Source organism: Schistocerca gregaria, chromosome 3 (genome assembly GCF_023897955.1).
Source record: "Schistocerca gregaria isolate iqSchGreg1 chromosome 3, iqSchGreg1.2, whole genome shotgun sequence".
In the NCBI taxonomy this organism is placed as follows: domain Eukaryota; kingdom Metazoa; phylum Arthropoda; class Insecta; order Orthoptera; family Acrididae; genus Schistocerca; species Schistocerca gregaria.
In genome coordinates, this window is record NC_064922.1 from 713,209,257 (window position 1) to 713,230,316 (window position 21,060).

The 21,060-nt window shown below is 38.1% G+C and overlaps 1 protein-coding gene across 1 annotated transcript in view; it reads right to left on the reverse strand.

Moving 5' to 3' along the window:
• LOC126354380 (death-associated protein kinase dapk-1-like) overlaps positions 1-21,060 on the reverse strand; it is a 313,801-nt gene that overhangs the window by 115,995 nt on the left and 176,746 nt on the right. Inside the window, exons 13-14 of the mRNA XM_050003980.1 lie at positions 20,468-20,588; positions 19,991-20,171 (exon numbers count right to left, since the gene is read on the reverse strand). Coding sequence (XP_049859937.1) covers positions 19,991-20,171; positions 20,468-20,588 — 302 coding nt within the window. The remainder of the gene's footprint in view (positions 1-19,990; positions 20,172-20,467; positions 20,589-21,060) is intronic.

Below are 21,060 nucleotides of genomic sequence, written 5' to 3' on the forward strand. Positions count from 1 at the left end.
CAAGAAGAGAACTGAAGCTTTCGAAATGTGGTGCTACAGAAGAATGCTGGAGATTAGGTGGTTAGATCACGTAACTAATGAGGAGGTATTGAATAGAATTGGGGAGAAGAGGAGTTTGTGGCACAACTTGACTAGAAGAAGGTATTGGTTGGTAGGACATGTTCTGAGGCATCAAGGGATCACCAATTTAGTATTGAAGGGTACCGTGGAGGGGAAAAATCGTAGAGGGAGACCAAGAGATGAATACACTAAGCAGATTCAGAAGGATGTAAGCTGCAGTAGGTACTGGGAGATGAAGCAGCTTGCACAGGATAGAGTAGCATGGAGAGCTGCATCAAACCAGTCTCAGGACTGAAGACCACAACAACAACAACAACAACAACAACAACAATGACAACAACAGATGTATAAGAAAGTAGAATGTAACACACTGGTATTAAAATAACACTAGGACAGAAATGATGTGAACTGTAAAGAAAAATAGTACTTTATTCTTAGAAACATAAATAGTAATTGTGCTAATGCTATTTTTACTACAGAAACTAAGTTCAGTCACTATTTCACTTTGTAAAAATACAAGAGACAAATCAGTAACTTTACTTAATTTGCTTATTATCCACAGTACGACATTGTTCAGATAATTAGTAGACAGTACGCTGTTTGATATTTTATTTTTGTATATAAGCTAGCTTTGGCTTTACTGCCTTCATCAGTACATCTGCAAATAATCATTTTTATTTAAATTTTACATAATATATAATTTATAAGGTTTTTTACATCGGATAGTGTACTGACATCCTGACATTGTACAGGGGCATATATGGAATCTGAGTAAACTATTACTGCTGTCTGTAGTTATTGGATGCATAATTCTTCGGTAATATTTTAAAGTTGTTCAATGATTTGACATTGTATGTATATTATAATATGTTTTTTATTGTTTTGACAGGCATAGAAATTCAAGGTTGACAGCTAGTTGTTTACTCAAAGATATTTATATGTTGTGGGCTGTTTATCTATGGAAATGTAATTGGAGGAAGAGAAAAAGAAAGAAAGAGAGAGAGAGAGAGAGAGAGAGAGAGAGAGAGAGAGAGAGAGAGAGCACCACATGAAGAAAGGAGAAATTAAAGGTAACTTAGAATTAATGCGAAAGACAATAATATGAATGGTCAGTAGGTTCTCATATTTCTTACTGAGAAACTGTGCTAGAATTTTAAAATAACTGGCTTGTTCCATATTATAGTGAGAAATCACAATTACGACCCATGGAAGATCCAAATAATGCACTGAAACAAAAATCAGCATTATATATCATGGGAGAGGTCAGTGACTCATAGCACACACAACTTGCTAACTAATTAAATAACTGAGCAATTAGTAGAGACAGGGATAATTTGTTTTATTTCATAGCCAACCACAACGCTTTTTCCCCAATTTGGGTGTTATTTTCTGACTATTTTGGTATTATTTTCACCAAATTTAAACACCGTTTTTGCCAATTTTGGTATTATGAGGATTGTTCAATAAATACTGGCCAAACAGGACTTTTTTTACATGGGCAAATCTGATGTTTCTTCAGTATAGTGCAAAGTTTCAAACAATTCTGACAGATAGCAGAGCCACAGTGTACCATCAAAATGATGTCTATGCAAGACACTCATTACAAACAATGTGCTGTGACTGAATTCTTAGTTGTGGAAAAAGAAACCATAGTGAACATCCATAAACATTAGTGCATGGTGTTGATAGTAAATGTTTGTGTTAATTGTATGGTAATGACACAGTTGACTGGAGTGCTGTTGGGCAATGGTTAGAGAGATGCATGCACCAGGAAGTGCAAAAAATGAGCTACGCGACTGGCCATTTTCGGGACATCCTGTCACAGCCACTGCTCTCAACACGTGCATCACAATTAGACAACTGGTTCTACAGCAATCGGTGAGCATTGGAGGTGCATGTGCAAACGACAAACTCTTGGACATGCAAGCTCAAGATGGGTTCCAAGAATGTTCACAACAGACCACCAGATTCAAAGATGAGCTATTTCAGCTGAACTGTTGGAGCATATTGAGGCCAATGGAGAGGTCATTACAGATGGTGAAGCCTGGGTAAATACTTTAAGTTGCAAACAAAAGGGCAGTCTCTGGAGTGGCACCACCTGCAATCACCCAAAAAGGAGTAATTCAAGGCATGTAAATAATAGATTTCAGCTATCAGTCATCCTTTTGAAATTTTATTGGCAGATCTAGATTTCAGCTAGAAACTAGCCATTCTCAATGCACATTCAATAAACTGTGAATGAAACCTGACCAACAGGCATTACATGCATTGATCAAAAATTGTTGTGCATTGAGAATGGCTAGTTTCTAGCTGAAATCTAGATCTGCCCATAAAATTTCAAAAGGACGACTGATAGCTGAAATCTATTATTTACAAGTCAATAACAGTCGCTGCGTGCAACAGCCTTTGAATGGAGGGCAACCTGATAATTCAAGACAGTTCCCTCTGCTGACAAAATCATGACAACAGTCTTTTAGGATAGTGATATTATCGTTCTCGTGGATTTATTGCCAAAAGAGTCCACTATTAATTCAGAGTCTGTGTGAAGACTCTGAACAAACTCTAGGACATTTCAAATGTATTCAGTCTAACAAGAATCCAAAAGAAATCTTGCTCCAACATGACAATGCACACCCACACACAAGTGTTAGGACCTGGGTGCACAACACAAAATTGGATTTGACATCAATGCCTCATTCACCCTATAGGCCAGACATGGTGCTATCAGACTTCCACCTGTTTGGAACACTTACAGTTTCTTTATGTGAGACACACTTTGGGATGATGAGAGCATATTCAAGTAGTGAAAACATGGCTACGAGTGCAGAACAAGAGCTTTTACCAACAGGCAATACAACTCTTAGAAAATTAAGGCAGAATGCCATAGAACATCCCTTCAGAATATCTTACAAGATTGAGACCTGCCATTCTAGCTGCACGTAACAGACTCTCTGCTATTTCAGCATTAACAGAGTTCATTGTCATTCCATGGCAGTAGCAAGAACCTAGAGTTTTTTTAACATAGACTTACATGGATTGGGGGCCACAAATGCTGATAGCCCAATTTAATGTTTCCTTCGCTTCTGCCTGAAGTAATCATTCTTGAACATATTCCAAAATCTTGATGGTTTAGTTGTCAAACATTAATTTTCCCACAACTATGAAGCAATATTCACTTTTAACTTGGAATACCGGTTATTGTCTTATCTGGAGGCAATAGATTTTCTGTTATTTTTGCAAAACAAATATTATCAAAGATGTTGAGGTCTGGGGAGATCTTTGACACAGTGAATAAGTTAAACTGCACATTTTTCTAGTTCACAAGTACTACAGATCACCAAAAGTGGGACTTTAACTTCAGTAATATGTTGATCAACTTGGCACCTGTTTGGTTTGCTTCTATCAGCCTATCACATTACAGGACATGTGACATCATGACAATGTGTCTCTGAGATTAAAACAGAACACTGAGCATGTTTATTTCAATATTCGTTCAATATTATTTTTACTGTTTTGTGAATGATATGTGTGGTGACAATGTAATCTGTTGCATAGCCCATGGGCTAGGTTAAGTAAAAAGGTGATTAAATTGATTTACGAGTGTGCAAAACTTAAGTGCTGTATTTGGTGTTTTTCAAACTTACAATTGCATGGAAATTGATTCACCACATTAAAGGTCTCTCACAAGAAGTATCATTTTTTGGACAACAATAAAATTCAATTTGATCATGAAAAACATTTTAAGTGAATGCATGAGTTTCTACACCTGCATTCATACTTCACAAAACATTGTAAAGTGCATGGCAGAGGGCACATCCTGTTGTACCATGTATCAGTGTTTCTTCTATGGTGTAACATGTCAATCCTACGGAATAACATGTGCAGCTACTAAGCACTTAGGCCAGTTAAAGATGTTTGTGGAAACCCTAAACGTTGTATAGGTATCGAACATCCCGCTGTGTGCACTTTGGTTTAATATATGGGCAGATGAGATGTGAAAGCTGTCAGCTCAGGACACTGACAAATGGGCGAGGGCGAATGTTCATCTCCACCTGCTGTGGAGGACCACTTATGCTTTGGCACACATCACACAACATGATCTACATCTGAATGTTTCTGGTAAGAGGCCATTGGCATTACTAATGTCCAGAAATGTCCAACAAAGCCCGGCCACTGTTTGTTCAATCTCTGTGATTTCTAATATTTTCACTAGGCCTGTTTTACAGAAAATATTTCTGAAGGACTGAGCTGGCAAATAACTTGAGACACCATTGCAAAAACCAGTGAGGAAACTGATCAAAACATAAGAAGTTTATTAAATAAGAAATAACTTTTTGTATCACTGCAAGAAATTGGAAAATCTAAAAGTATTTCTACAGAAGTGCCATGCATAACAGATCATCATTAGGAAATTAAAGAAATTTAACAGATGCATGTAAATGAGCGCAAGTTACTATGACATTACTGTAAGAATAATACGAGGAAAGGGGGAGTGCTTTGAAAGTCAGAGAGAAAGAGGTGTGGGCATGAATGTCAACACTTCAACAGTTGAATATGATATTTGAGAACTGTCATTGGTTCTCTACTGTCAAAGCAGTACTCATACATGGTATGATCTATTGTTGGTTATGAAATATTAGTGATCTCTATCACATGGAATTGTAAAAGGGTAATTCCATGTCAAATCTCCCAATAATACTACGATTTGTATACCCTCCATTTCAGATGTTCATGAAACTTCATATATTTGCTTATACCTGCAACATAAGATCTTTTGGAAATTCTTCCTGGTCTCAGACTAAAAAGCTTTTTTATATGGAATTTTCAATATAATGATGTACTGACACTTTGGCTGTATGAAATGTCCTTGTAAAAAGATTCTTACCAACAGAAATACTCATAACTTAGGTGTATATGAAGCTTTTGATTTGGAATTTTTTTCAGAAGTTAAGAGAGGCATATAGTTAATAAGAATGCATATATTTAGGAAGGAAAGTTAAAAGAAAATTACAACAAATTATAATGTATGTAATATTTCCAATTTCTGTAAAAATTACAAGGACATTGAGAAACACTTATATCATATTTCTCCAACCTGCTGGGAACTAGTTATGGTCTTAAAAATTTCTTAGGTTGTAAGCTTCCTAGTTAAATAAAAATATTAATGGGTGTTCTGTGAATGGACACACAAATAAATTGTAAATCAAAAACACATTTACTGTGATGAAAATGAGTCATTCTAAGTAAATTCAGGCAAGTCTCACACACACTGTATCAGAATCAGGGGACTCAAAGTAGCACATTTAAATATCAGTATTTTTAGACAGATAATTTAATCTTAAGTGTGAGAAATTAAGCAATGGGAACTCCAGGAAGGAATATCAACAATGTAGAAAAAGATAGAGTGCTACTTAGTGTAAAGAAGATACCTTAAGTTGGAATCAAGTACAATTAAAAGACACTTGCGTAAAGATTTCGCCCACAGCCTTCATCAGCAGAAGATAAACACACACCATTCATAAACAGAAGGAAGTACATCTCATGCACACATGACTGCCAACTGCAGCAGCTGGGGCCCAAGCTGCTGGAGTTAGTGGTTATGCCTGCATGAGATCTGTTTGCTTGTGTGTATGAATTATGTGTGTTTCTCTTTTGCTGATGGAAGTGTCTCTTAATTGTGCCTGTCCACAACTTCATGTTTCTTCTTTACAGTAAGTAGCAATCTATCTTTTCCTACATCGTTAAGTGTGAAAAAGTTATTCCATTTGATTAATTAAGAGATTTTTGAAAGAATATAGTATATCAAATTAACTCTGTGGCTAACAAGCAGCTCACAGAGATAAAGTGTTCTTTGTGTTTGCAGTAGCTAACTTGAAACCCGCACATAAAAGAAAACATTTCAACAATCACTGTCATGTATTGTTGAACATGACTGATATGCAGCAATAAGTCCATTTGGCCAGAGTTACTTTTTGTCTTTCTGTTAGACTGGTTGTATTTGTTTGTGGTGCAACTATTTGCCATTCTGTTTTAATGTAGTGTGTGTTTAACTGAAATGAATTGTCACTTGACAGCCAACCTGTCAGTAAAAATTCCTCAAAAATTTTCAGATGTGAGTGTAGATCAGCGACATTTGGTAATGTTATGGTTCAATATAAATCTTCCAGAAATCAATAAAGAACTGTATCTGAACTACACAGTTACTATTACTTAAAAGGTTTTGAAAGCCATCAAAGAACTACTTCTGATCCTTTCAAAATACACAAGCAGACAGTTAAAAACTCCTTCAGGTCAGTAAGTTTGGCATAGACTAAATCATTAACTGCTAGGAGAATTGATGTTAAACCGTGAAAAAAAACTTTGTACAATGTGTCATAAGGTACGTTAACAAAAAAATGCAATCAGTGATGGAAATGGAAGTGATGCCAGTGACCTGGAGGTGACATTTCATGAGTCGGTGCTAAAATGTCAAAGTATCAAGGATGCAAATAAATCATTAGATGATTTGGGGTGTTCTCCATTAGAACTTTATTCCATTCCAAGTCACAGCAAGGCTTCATATGGCAAAAGGAAGCTAGGAAAAGCGAAACACGTTTTGGAAGAAAAAGTATACCTGGCACTGGACTGCAGTGATGAAATTTCTGACAGTACAGAGGATAAAATGGATGATGAAATTGTTAGGAAAACCAAAGATTTTGATGCCATGATACTGTTAATGAAATAAAAAGTGGCTAGTGTTGGGGGATCTGAAAAAAAAAAAAAAAAATCGAGTAACAACTTTACCTTCTCCCTCTAGTTCAACAGAAAAAATTAATGTCAGAATTCAATATAGGTGAGTATGTAGTTTGAAAGGCAATGGAAGTGAAAACAGATATTGGTATTTTATCAATTCCTAAGCCAAAAAGAGGTAAAATGATCATTAAGGGAGTTGTAAAATCTGTCACTGATTTTTATCAGAATGGTGATTATACTCGAATGTTAAAAGACAATGTTAGCATTCACAAGAATGTGTATATGCAGAAAAGATTTATCCTCTGCAACTATATTATTGTTTTAAATGGGAGAACCCAAACATAAACATTGGTTTTTCTAAATCTTGTTCACTAAGATCAAATTGGTGTATTTTAGCTGATGCTGCAGGCATTCATTCAGTTTGTGTCTGTGGTAATAAATATAAAACTGCTTTTGGATGCAGAATGTATTCAAGAAACATATGAAGTAGCTACAAAATTTCTTGTATGTGACTTGGAAAACTAACGACTGTGTTCTTAATCAGAGTGATGACTGTCTCAGTGATGACAAATTGTTAGAATTTTTGAAAGAAAAATAATCTTACAAGGATGCTTATGATGAAATTGAATACAGCCAGTGGATTAACACAGATCATTGCACTGAACTGGTAAAGTAATCTGCAACTGTTAAGGAATATGCTGATACATTGATAACAAAATTACAGGCACTTAGACAACACTCATATCTAAGCACCAGGCTTTGAAAAACTTGAAAGAAAATCAAACCCCAGAAAAACCAAGCCTGTTAATGGATTTTGATGAAAACTATAGTTTTGTAAGTCACAATGAATTCCAGAGTTACTACTGGACAAGAACCAACTGTACAACTCATCCTGTTTGTGTTCCATTTGTGTTTATGTGATAAACGAAGAAAATAAATTGACAGTTGCAAACTATTGCTTTATAAGTGATGATACAGATCATGATGTAGCGTTTCTACATGCTGTTCAGAAAAAAACAGTTAAGTGGCTGGCTGAACACTACCCATGAGTCAAAGCACTGCATTATTTCATTGATGGATATGCTGCTCATACAAAAATAGAAAAAGGTTTAAAAACTTGTAACAACACAAAAAGGTTTTTCCATTGATGCTGAATACTCCTTTTTTAGTACTAGCCATGGTAGTCGGTGTACAATGGCTTGGGAGGAACTCTAAAACGAGTGTTGAGAAAAGCTCGTCTTCAATTAGATGATGATGTACAATATGGTGTTTACAATTTCGGCAAGGTTAATCTGACAAATGTCTTTTTTCCAGTTCTTAAAGAAAATAAATGTAGTTTTCCTAAAGAAGAAGTTCAAGAAGAGATTTTTACAGTCCTCACCATACCTGGTACCAGAAATTTTCACAATTACAAACCACTTACCTGCAATTCATTAGAAATTAGAAAAGCAGCTTGTTCTGGAAAGTCTTCCGTGATTTTCTCATTGAATGAAAATTCCCCACAATGGACACATATCCGTCCACAACAAAACTCTTTAGTGGCAGCTGTATATAATAACAGGTCTTCGTCAAGAATGTATGTGCTGAGAAGGAGATGCCGAATTACTATTTCCCCACCTGGACTGTCAGTGTCATTCTTTTGGCCTGTGAAGTAAGACTCTTGTTTTGTGCCTTTGGAAAACACTGTATGTACTACTAGAGTGACAGAATCAAGTGCATTAGGAATAATGTGCTACTTTAATGAAAACAATACAGAGTTCATAGAATCTAATTGTTTACACTGAATTAATACACACACACACACACACACACACACACACACACACACACACACACACACACTGCTAACCATTCCTCTTCATGCCCCCCTCCAGACCAGATTGCTGCTTGCATCGCATGTGATAGTTGTATTATGGCCCGAGATGCTGGGAGTTGGCAGTCATGCATGCATGAGTTGTGCTTGTTGTGTGTGTGTGTGTGGGGGGGGGGGGGGGGGGGTCTTTTACTGATGAAGGCTGTGGCCAAAAGCTTTATGAATTTGACTTTTAATTGTGCCTGTCTGCAACCTTACATGTCTTTGTTATGGTAGCAATCTGTCTTTTCCTACACTGTTGATATTCTTACCAGGAGTTTCCATTGTTTGATTTTTGCCAAACGGTTTTCTTCCATTCTACAACCCTGTAATGTTTTCCTATGTTACTCTTTTCTATAGCATTACTCTTCTCAGTGTCCATTATTTCTCTCCTTTTCTATATTTATTCACTGCCTGCCAAACTGCATCAACTTCCAAGCCACACTGTATCAATGATTGTACAAAACATGGACTTTGTGACCACGTACATCTAATGCCCCAGATTCTTTCCATCGATAGTTATAGTTAATCCACTGATTCCACTTCATCCCTCATCCTAATGCACTTTAGTGTTTTGTTTTCTGTAGTAACCAAAACCAACCGCAGGAACGCTGTGGGCTGCAGATTGGAGCCGCTGGCAGTGGAGCACGCACCACCGGGTAAACACAAGGACGAGTCGCATGACAGACCAACAACAACCGACAACGACCAACTATGACAGACACAACAAGGAAGAGATAAACAATGGAGGCTGGTAGAAACCACAACACCAAACACCAACAGTAAATCCACTCAGAACCAGAGCCAGGCAAATGTCAACAATCAGCAACAACCAGAACGCAGTACCGCCGAGATAGATACACAATCCAGAGAGAGTACCAGACTGACTGGACTAGGGCAGAGCGGGTCTCTATATACGAAACCGGAGGGAGCGGCTATTGCCGCGGTCTGCACGTGGTGTAGCGGTGGCGCCCTCACTGTGCGAAAGCCGCTGCGCGGAAAAGCCGCCGTGGACGCGGAGCCCTCTATGGGCTGGCCCCGTCCATTTGTTCTGGTGCGTGTTCGACTTCTGCGGCAGGAGGTACTAGATTTTCCACACCGTCCATTTGTTCTGGTGCGTGTTCGACTTCCGCGGCAGGTGGTACTAGATTTTCCACACCTAAACCATTCCCTCTCCCTCTCTCTTCGCATATCACAAAACACACACACACACACACACACACACACACAGACACAGACACAGATGCATCATCTTTCGTTTTCACCCACATTTCCATATGTTTTTAATGTATTTATGCATATTTTTAAGTGGTCTCACACATTTTTGCATATTTGTTCATATTTTTATGTATTTATGCATATTTTTTGCATACCTCTGCATGTTTCCGTGTGTCTTTACACATTTTTGCACACCTTTATGCATTTTTTCTCTTATCCAGCTTCACTCACAACCATCAACACCTATTTTGCCCATTCTGCATCATTACTATTTCATTTAAACTATTCCTTCCAAAGTGGACCCTTGCTCCATCTTTCTGCACCAGTTTAAAAAAGTATACCATTTCCTGGCTAAAACCCAGTCCCACATCCTGTTTCTTAAATGCTACCTAAACCCTGGGATTCCCCCCCCCCCCCCCCCCCCAAACGGTTTAAATGTCAAGAGTCCTTTCTCTGAATTCCACATTCCTTTCACAATGACCTATACCTTTCAGATTTTCCACAAATCCCTCGCCCTCACTAATTTGGTATTGCAAAAACACATCTCCATGGCACAGGCACCCCAGAACCATCTCTGCTCTCTACCACTCTGCGATCTCTACTATATACATCACATCTTTGAAATTGAATCCCTTGCTCTCCAACACTTGGAGCAGCACTACAGATGCCACCTGCGTAAGTTATCCAACCCGCAGACATCTTACTGCTGCCTTGGCACATCAGTATCCATCCATTATTGTACCCACAGTGTTCCTTCTTGTCCACTTCTCATAGCAGCTAAACCCTGCCTAGCACAATTTTTCAACTTGCCACATCCTCCAAAACTCTCTACGAACTCCCACAAAATCCAGAACCAAAATGTTCCCATAACACTGTTGTACCCTTTCCACCAAAACCCTCAGCTCCACAGAAGTTTCAGTCCCATTTAAACGCTTCATCTTTAGCCGTACACCCAAATGTAACAATGCTGGACTTGTCAAAGACCTACTTTCCTTCTCCTGATCCCTACATCCAAAACCATCCCAATTCCAACACTGAACCCTGCCTCTTCCAGTTCATGCCACTATCCAAGTATAATCCTCCCCCCCCCCCCCCCCCCCCCCCCCCGTCCAACCTAACCACCAGGGAATGGCGTATTTGCAGTGACAAGAACTCCCTAGGCCTTTATGCTGAAGGTATACCAAGGCTTTCAAAGACTCACACTACCCCCAGACTAGACCACAAACAGATCTCCCATACCATTCCTCCACACACCCCTAAGCCTCCAACCACTCCCAAGAACAAGATACAAGAGTGCCCCCTTCATTACCCAATACCACCCCAGACAGGAACAACTCAAGCCACATCATTCACGTGGACTTTGATTACCTATAATCATGCCCAGAAATGAGGGACAGGATGAAATACCTGTGGAAGACCCAGGTGCAAAACCAGCCCAATCCACCCACACGGCACTTCCTATTCCAGTCTTGTCACAGGTTTAGCCTACCGCTTCAGTGGCTGGGCCTTATGTGATAGCAGCCACATTATTTACCAGCTCTGCTGCAATCATTGCACAGCTTTTTATATTGGTATGACTACCAACCAGCTGTTCACGAGGAATAACAGCCACCATCAAACTGTGGCAAAAGCAAAGTAGACCACCCTGTGGAACAACCTAATACACTGGATTTCAATGGCAGCTCCACTACCCAAGCCATCTGGATCCTTCTCTCCACCTACATATTTTCAGAAATGCACCGATAGGAGTTATCGTTACAACACATTCTCCGTTATCGTAATTATCCTGGACTCAAACTTCGGTAACATATTGTGCCTACATGTTCCACAGAACAGTTTCCACCCCCTCTCTCCTATCATCTCCTCCACATTCTAATCATCCACTCTGCTTATTTGCAGCCCCTCTGCCAAACCACCTGCCCATCTCTCCCCACTCCTCCCCTTTTTTGCTCCTTTTTTCCCCACCTACCTGCCCCACAGCCTCCTGACACTGCGCCTATTGGCAGTCTAGTTCCTGCTCGCTCCACCAGACGGTGTTCACCTCTCTCCCCATCAGTGCATTCACTTCTATCCCTTCCCCTTCCCTGCTCCCTCCAGACTGCTGCTTGCATCATACGTAATAGCTGCATTCCGGACCGAGATGTTGGAGTTGGTGTGTGTGTGTGTTGTTTGATTTTCCACACTATTAAAACTCTCATTTGAGAACTCCATGCATCTTCACCACTGAACGTGTACATTTTAAGTTTAAACATTTGTCTATGTGGAAATCTGTTATTAAAATATGCTCCTTTGAGCCTCTTAAATAAATGTAATATTAGTAATAAAAATATTTCAATTAAGATTCTAGATTTCAGCTTTGTACTTCTATTATTTTAAGAATACATGAGACATGTACTACAGCTTCGCAGTCTACATAATATGCTTTAAAAGCTCTTCTGAACAATGTTACAAATACTTTAATATATAAATGAAAATCCTATGTCTGTCAGAACCACAGTGTTTCTTGCTTTTAATTACATCTTATTTCAGTTTCAATAAAAAAAAAAACTGCCCTGGTAACAGCTCTGTCTAAAATTATTTTGAATATTTCAGAAATTATTGTTTCAGCCATAACAATTTAAGCCGATTTTCTATATTGCAACAAGTCAAGCAGTTATTAAATATTTTTCCCATAAAGATACAATCTCTTCCTAGTATCTGGAAATCTTTTTTTCTCCCCCCCCTTCCCCCGATTAATGCAATTCAAATGGGAAGCTTCAGAGAAAGTGTAAGCTTTTTGAAAACTTTATCATATTTTCTTTCTAAAACTACGTGATGTACTTGGAAGAACTTTTACACTGGTCACTACCACAGTAAAAGTAACAACTAAAGAAATTTATGAAAATCTGAGGCAACCGGAGATCAGGCTCAGATGAACTTACTAGAAATAACCTGTTTTTCACCACATTAAAAAGATTTTTGATTTCTGATTTATTTGTGTGTACATTCAAAGATAACCCATTAATATCTTTATTTTATTAGAAAGTCCACAACCTTGGGGATTATTTACAACCAAAGCTAGTTTCCCAACAGGTTGGAGAAATGTGGTATACCGTATTTACTAGAATCTAAACCACACCTGAAAAATGAGACTCGAAATCAAGGGGAAAAAAAATATTCCCGAATCTAAGCCGCACCTGAAATTTGAGACTTGAAATTCAAGGAGAGAGAACAGTTTTAGGCCGCCGCCTCCAAATTAAAACAAAGTTGGTCCATTGTAATATGAGACACAATTTAGGTCGAATGAATGACGGTACAGCTACAGTAGTTTGGTTCCAGTCGTAAGCCTAGCACTTAAGCTTTACCAGTTAGCCACTGCTATGCGTCAGGCACTCAGTCCGTATTTATACAGGTGCCCTTCCTTTTTCACATGCTTCGTCTGGTTTGAATTGATTGCTTATTTTTCTTTGATCTGATAAGTGCTGTTCTCTTTGTTATAGGTGTTTACTTCACTCTAAGCTAAAAATGCATTACTGTACTGTGTCAAGCATTGTTTGTCACATTCTGATAATGAGTGTTTACGGCCTGTCGCCGCTTGTGGCATGGCTTGCTTTTGTGCGCGCTACCGCCGCTTACTATTAAAAGCGAAATAATGGCAAGAGACTGCTATTTGTTGTTACTTACATTGCTGCGTTCTTTGATAATGATCAACAAGAACCAAGTAATAAACTGTGTATAATAGAAGATGTTCTGAACGAGAGTTTAGTAAAAAATTTTCTCCATTTGAAAACCTTTGCAGATGCCTCTTTAGTACATTATATTCTACACAGAAATTAGAGTCATCTTAGATTTAAAAATCTAGTCAATTGCTGTGCTTCATTAATGACTGTATCACTATTAGGCATAAGACTAATACGATTACGAATATAAACATGACATGATACATGTATTCTTCCCCGTTTGCTGTTGTCTCACTCTAGTTTCGTAGCTTATTAGGCAGACAGGATTTAAATGAGATAGCAGCAAACAAGAAAGAATACATGGCAAAATGTTTATATTCGTATTATTCTTATGGTGAAGAGAATACTGCATGTGATTCACAATTCATAAAAGTTCCTATTAGCAACCATTTCTTCTCACAGGTAGGAAAAAATTCAGAATGTACAGTTGGCCATATTGACAAACATCCCAGTCTTGCCAGTTAGATTTTCGTAGTACATTGAAATGCTGCTACATTCGAAGATGAACAATACAGAATTTGTATTTACTTCGTTGAATAATGTATGAAAATACAGTGGTCGAAACTTGGGGCGGAGAAAAAAAAGCATGTTGTCCACCTTTTTTTTTTTTTTTTTTTTTTTTTTTTTTTTTTTTTTTTATGACGCAGATGTTTTGGCGCCAATATTTATCTTTGTGCCTGCAAAGGATGTCTGTGCAGCGCTACGTATATTCGACGGCAGAAGTTGGTTGTAGCGGCACCTACCAAATTTTTCACAACTTCCGCTTACTTTGCACTCGATTCTAAGCCGCAGGCGGTGTTTTGGATTACAAAAACCGAAGAGAGAGAAAAAAAAAAGTGTGGCTTAGATTCGAGTAAATATGGTAAGTGTTTACCAACATCCTTATAATCTTTCTAGAATTTTCCAAGCGACTTACGTTAATACTTTTTTTGCCATTTTCTTTGTTACATTACAACGTAAATAAATGCATTCTTGCTAACTGTTTGCCTCTCTTAACTTCTGAAAGGAATTCTAAATCAAAAGCTTTATATGCACTTGATTTATGAGTATTTCTGAATTAGTCTAATCTTGTCTTCAAGAATCCTATGAGAGCAGTACATGCAGGGCTGTATTATATTCCCAGTTTCTTTACTAAATACAGAGTCTTCAAACTTTACCTAGGTGTTAACAAGATAGTCAGCGTTTTATCTTCAAGCACCTCCCTGTTAAAGTTCTTCAACATTTCCACGACACTCTCCTTTGGGTCAAATAAACCTATCATCATTTGTGCTGTCCTTTCCTTTGTACATGTTCAATATCCACTGTTAGTCCTATCTAGGATTGGTTTTTACACGTATCAGCAATGTTCTCAGTTGGTTCAAGTGTCAATTAATTCTTATGTTGATGTGTATAATGCATTTTCCATTGTTTAATTTTTGTATTGCCTACTCTGTCCTTCATAGATCATGTATGTGAAAACTATCTGAATGAAAAGATCTGCATTAAGATGTGTCCCATATAATTAACATTCTTTCATGGATACACAAATAAATGTAGCAGTTATCATATGTAATACTAATTTATTTTAACTAAGGTGTTCCATTTCATCTACAGCATGAGATTTTATTCAAGTTAAGGTTGTGATCTTTACTCCCTACAAGTTAAAACTTTGTATTTATAGTTTTTCACTATTTGAGTGGACTATTTGCGTACCTTATGGGTTTCTATAAAAAGTAGGAACAGTATGCACTGAGCCTTGTGAAAATTTAATGAAACAGAAGCAACATTCATGGATGCATGTTGCTTAAGTCTGTAACACAGCTGTGGATGTGAAACATATGATTATAGTGATAGTGATGATGATGACGGTGATGATGATGAAATTTGACAGTTTTCTTTCTCTGAAATGAAAATGCCTTGAAGCTGAAAGTAACAATTGACATTTTACTCTACACTGTGTAACATACACTGCTCGAAAAAAGATCAGAACCTCTGGAAAGACGACACTGATCTTGATCAGATTACAGCATATGCCGTTTGGGGGACGGTAGATGTACTGATAATAGTTTCGACTACGTCCACCAACAGATAGCATACTAGCATAGCTACCAGAGCACCATCTATATCTACCCTTTAATAGGGAATACTAACATCCAGAAGGGTCAGCGCTGTGCAGACATGTGAAGCAAGCAGGCAACTATGCCATGGAGACACACAGGTGCTTTCTACACCCCACTAAGCAAGTTTGAAAGGTGTCAAATTGTGGCCTTCCGAGTGGCGGGATTGTACTTCCAGAGAATTTCCACGTAAGTTGGGCAACTGCATCAGTAGCGCAACCATATTGATATCAATAGTCACATGAACACTCTCACACCTGTAGAACAGTTTCTGGATGTCCACGCAGCACAGATGCCTACCAGGATATTGTACAGGTGGCAGTGTCAGATCGTACAGCTACCACAGCACAGGTAAGGGGACTTGTGAGCCCACTCCTACCAAAACAAACTGCTGTGAACCACTTATTAGCTGTGGGACTATGGGCACACACACCTCTAGCACATCTTCCACTGACACAACAGCATCGACATGCACAGCACAACTGGTGCCATCAGAGGAACACTTGGAAGGTTGAGCGATGCACCAGGGTCTTCAGTGATGAAAGCAGATCTGCCTGCATGCAAGTGATGGTCGTTCGGGTGTGTGACCTAGATCTGTTTAGCACTGTTTTGTAGAGTGCATTCATCCAAGACACACTGATTCACTCTAGGCCTTATGGTCTGAGGTGCAATAAGCCACAACTCTTGTTACATTTGGTGTTTCTGGAGGGGATGCTAACCAGCATTCGGTATGTGTAGAATGTTGTTAGATCTGTTCTTTTGCTGTTCCTGCAACAGAAAGGTGATGTGTTGTTCCAGTAGGTTAATGCACACCCATACATCACCCGTAAAACTCAAACTTGTTCTGCAAGATGTGCAACAACTTCCCTGGCCAGCATGATCTCCAGACCTGTCTCCAATCAAACATGTGTGGGATACGATGGGGTGAGAGTGACTTATGTGACTCATCTACCAACAACTCTTACAGTACTACGTGAACAGGCCGAGCATATGTAGTACAGCGTATCCCAGGACAGTATTAGCCATCTATACGATCAATTGGGTGCATGGGTCAGTGTGTGCATTGCCACCTGTGGAGGCTACACCACATACTAATATGGGTGTTTCAGCATGCGTTGATACCTCGTACCCAGAACTGCTTTTGCTACTGATCTGTAAATGTAACCATTTCATGTACTCCGAATGCAATGTTGCAGCAATAAATCATGAGTGAAATGGAAACCTCAAAAATGGAGTACTAATTTTTTTTCTGGCAGTGTATAATGATCTGCCTCTGAATGAATTAATCTTTGTTAGAATCTGATAGCAAGGTATCAAACTGTTTTGCATGATATGGAACATTAAGTAAATGGCCAAATGCTGGAAAATATTTTGATGGTGACAATATTTCTGCCTCTAAACATTTTATTTAGAAAATAAAACAATTTGACTAATGATATTAGGCAAGGGAGATTATTAATCATGACCAATAAGCAAGTGTTTAAAAGTCAGGTCACCAACAGGGTGGAATTCCAGTGTCAAATATTCTCCATGACAATTTAAATTGTGGCATTCAAAATCCCAAGTCAATGTGTCATTAGGGTAGGACATCAATTTCAGCCACACCAATATCCTCAGTTGAGATCAATGCTGGGTCGGACTGACCATTGTATTAGGATGTTTTTATAGACCACCAGCATCCGAAACAAACACCACAGAGCGTTTCAGGGAAAGTCTTGAGTACATAGGAAGTAAATGTCCAAACCATCCATTAGTTGCAGGTGGCGACGTTAATCTAGCATCCACTGACTGGAAAAATTACACATTTATCACAGGGGGCAGAAGAAAAGATTAGTGTGAAGTTATTTTAGGAGTGCTCTCAACATACAACCTTGCGCAATTGGTTAGAAAACCAACTCGAGATGGGAACATATTAGATACCTTAGCAACAAACAGACCTGATCTTTCTGAGGAAGTTAATTTAGGAGAAGGTATTAGCGACCATAATGTCATTGTGGCTTCTATGTCAGTGGAAGTTGCATAAAAATCAAAGAAAGAGCTTTGAGTTTTCTTGTTTGTGAAAGCAAATAAAAGTGTCATTAATGAATATCTTCATAGTCAGCTCCAAGCATTCACCGCAGGACACAAAGATATTGAGCATCTTTGGCCAGAATTTAAAGTATTGTCCACCATGTGCTAGAGAACTATGTGCCTAGCAAAAATATAGGGAAGGGTAAGGATCCACCTCGGTACAACAAACATATTGGGAAGTTGCTGAGAAATCAGAGAAGTCTGCACAGTCATTTTATAAGTAGTCACTGCCTTGCTGACAAACAGAAATTATGCAAAATGAAAGCAGCTGTCAGAAGGACAATGAGAGATTCTTTTAATGAATTTGAAAGCAATATTTTATCTGCATATTTTAAAAATAACCCTAAAAAATGTTGGTCATACGTAAAATCTACAAACACTACAAATAATTCAATACCTTCTCTTGCTGACAGTATGGGTAATGTAACTGATAATGATGAACAGAAGGCCAAAATTCTAAACCTAGCTTTCAAAAACTCATTTACGATAAATGACTAGAGCACCATTCCCCCTTTCAGGCTGGCTGACAAAGTGTTTAGTGAATGTGAATCTGGGATTGTAAAACAGTTAAGATCCTTAGATGCCAGGAAGGTATCTGGCCCAGATGGTATCCCCAGAAGATTTTATGTTGACTATGCTACAAATATAGCACCATTCTTGTCCATCATCTATCAAAGATCACTGGAACAGCGGAAAGTTCCACGGGACTGGAAGAAGGCCCAGGTCATAGCAATCTATAAAAAGGGTAAAAAATCAGAAGCACATAATTACCGGCCAATTTCACTGACTTCGATTTGTTGTAGAATCATGGAACATATTTTGTGTTCAGACATATTGACCTCTCTAGACTAAGAAGATCATCTGCAGAAACCAGCATGGTTTTAGAAAATAGCAGTCATGCGAGACACAGCTGCCCCTCTTTGTGCATGACATACAACAGGCTCTAGACACCGGCTCCCAGGTTGATGCCATATTTCTTGACTTTCGAGGGGTGTTCGACTCAGTTCCGCACTATCGCTTGCTACATAAAGTGCATGGTTACATCTATCCGATGACATATGCAGTTGGATAGACAGTTTTATAGCAGACAGGGAGCAGTATGTCATCCTGAATGGGGTGACATCAACAAAAACAAGTGTAACTTTATTGGTAGAATCCTGAAGCAATGCAGTCCTTCAACAAAGGAAATAGCTTTCAACACATTAGTTCATCCAGTCTTGGAGTAGTGTTCGTCTGTATGGGACGCTTACCAGTTGGGTCTGATTCAAGAGATTGAGAATGTCCAAAGAAGAGCGGCAAGATTCATGACTGATACATTTAGCCATCACGAGGGCATTACAAATCTCATAGTTAGTTTGAAATGGGACACATTTGCACATAGACGGTGAGCTAAACAGAACGGGCTGCTCAGTAAATTCCGAAATCTGATCTTCACCGAGGACGCAGAGCATATATTATTACTACCAACTTTCAAATCATGCAATGACACCGTTCAAAGATCAGGAAAATAAGAGCTCATACTGAGGTGTTCAGACAGTCATTTTACCCTTGCGCAATCCACGAGTGGAACAGAGGGGGGGAAACATAACTTTGGCACAAATTGTGCCCCCACCACACACCACTTGGTGGTTAGTACTCATATGTAGATGTAGATGTAGATGTAGAGAGAACATTCTGATGTTAATGATCATTGACTCTTTCTGTTCAACCTGTTCCAATTATGTTGACTTTGCCATTTATTTATATCACTGCTCTGTCACAACACCTACATCTGTTGTTGGATTTTGATAGTTGTTTCTCATTATTCTTTCTTGATGCTTCCTTTCAGTATTAGATAAAGAACTTTCTGACCAAAAAATTAGTTTTCTTGGAGCATTTTCTGGTGAAAAACACAAAAATAAAGCAATGCATAGATCTGCCCTGTCTAGGAAGCATTCCGTATTCAATATCTTTTATGTTAATACATATAAAAAACAGTAGTGTTTGACATCAGTATCAATTCGCAGTGTTTACAGATAGTTGCTTGCATAGACTTGCTATAAAGAAATCTCATATACACATAATGTAAATGATAAGTAAATAGTTTCTTCAGACACAATGCTGAAAATCAATAAGTAAGACAAAAATCAAAGAACAAAGAGGAGAAAAAAATAACATTAAAATATGCATAAAATAACAGCAGTTAGTAACAAAATACAATGAGTTTTACCTTGTCAGTAACAATGACAAAGACAAATATTCACCTGTACGGGATGGTGCTGAAGAAGGAGACAGTCTAGCTTTTCGAAGAAGGCCTGTGATGAGACCAGCAGTCAGAGAACTAATGAGTGTTGTCTTGCCTGAGCCGGTGCGTCCTAGAAACTTTACACTAAGTCGAGATGGGGGTTTTGAAGTTGGAATCAACTGCCGTATCAGTTCATCCCTCTAAATATTGAAATAAACAAGAAAAAAGGCATTTAATACCAATAAAATGGATGCTCTGACAATCATTACATACTCATAGTTACAACTTAGTTTTGACATATCATAAAAACTTATGAGAGATGTGTTTTAAAACAAAATTCATTCTGAAAACAATTATATGTTTCTAAAGATCACTGATGCAGTTACAACACACTAAAAAAGAAACTTCCATGATTGATTACTTTTAATTTATATAAGGAGACAAAACTTTGGTAGAGCACAGTTTGTTACTTAATGAATTAATATTTGTAACTTACATTTTTAAGTTTAGCAAGAAGGTTAGCGACATCATTGAAACCATGTTTTAAAGCTGTTATTTCAGCTCGTATTCCATCAGTATTCTTCTGATCAGTATTACATCCAGCAAGGCACAAACATCTGAAAAAGGAAAGAATGAAAGAAAGTTCAAGCAAGGTATATGGAAAAGGCACCAAAGAAAATTTAGATGGGGCTACAGTGAACCATTCTGGACAACTTTGTGACACAAATGAGAAAATGTAAATGGGCTGCGTTCAGTTATATTAAGATCTATATATAATACTATTTTCACTGAAATGGTCTGCTTTCCTTATTTCCAAAATGAATATAATTTGCAGAAATACTTCCAAACTATCTAACATAATTGTTGATAACTGATTTTTGTGTATGGCTTCCATGCTGTCTCTTTATTATTCCATGTTTTACTGCCCTGCAGTTCTCAAAGAGTTTGGCTTTGTCATTATATTCAATTTAAAAATCTTACAAGTTCCCATTCTTGTCAACAAGATGGCTTCTGTGTGCCCTCTTCCTGACTCTGCATTACCTTAGCAGTGATAGTGCACAAAATCTTTAAATATTCATTTCACAATAA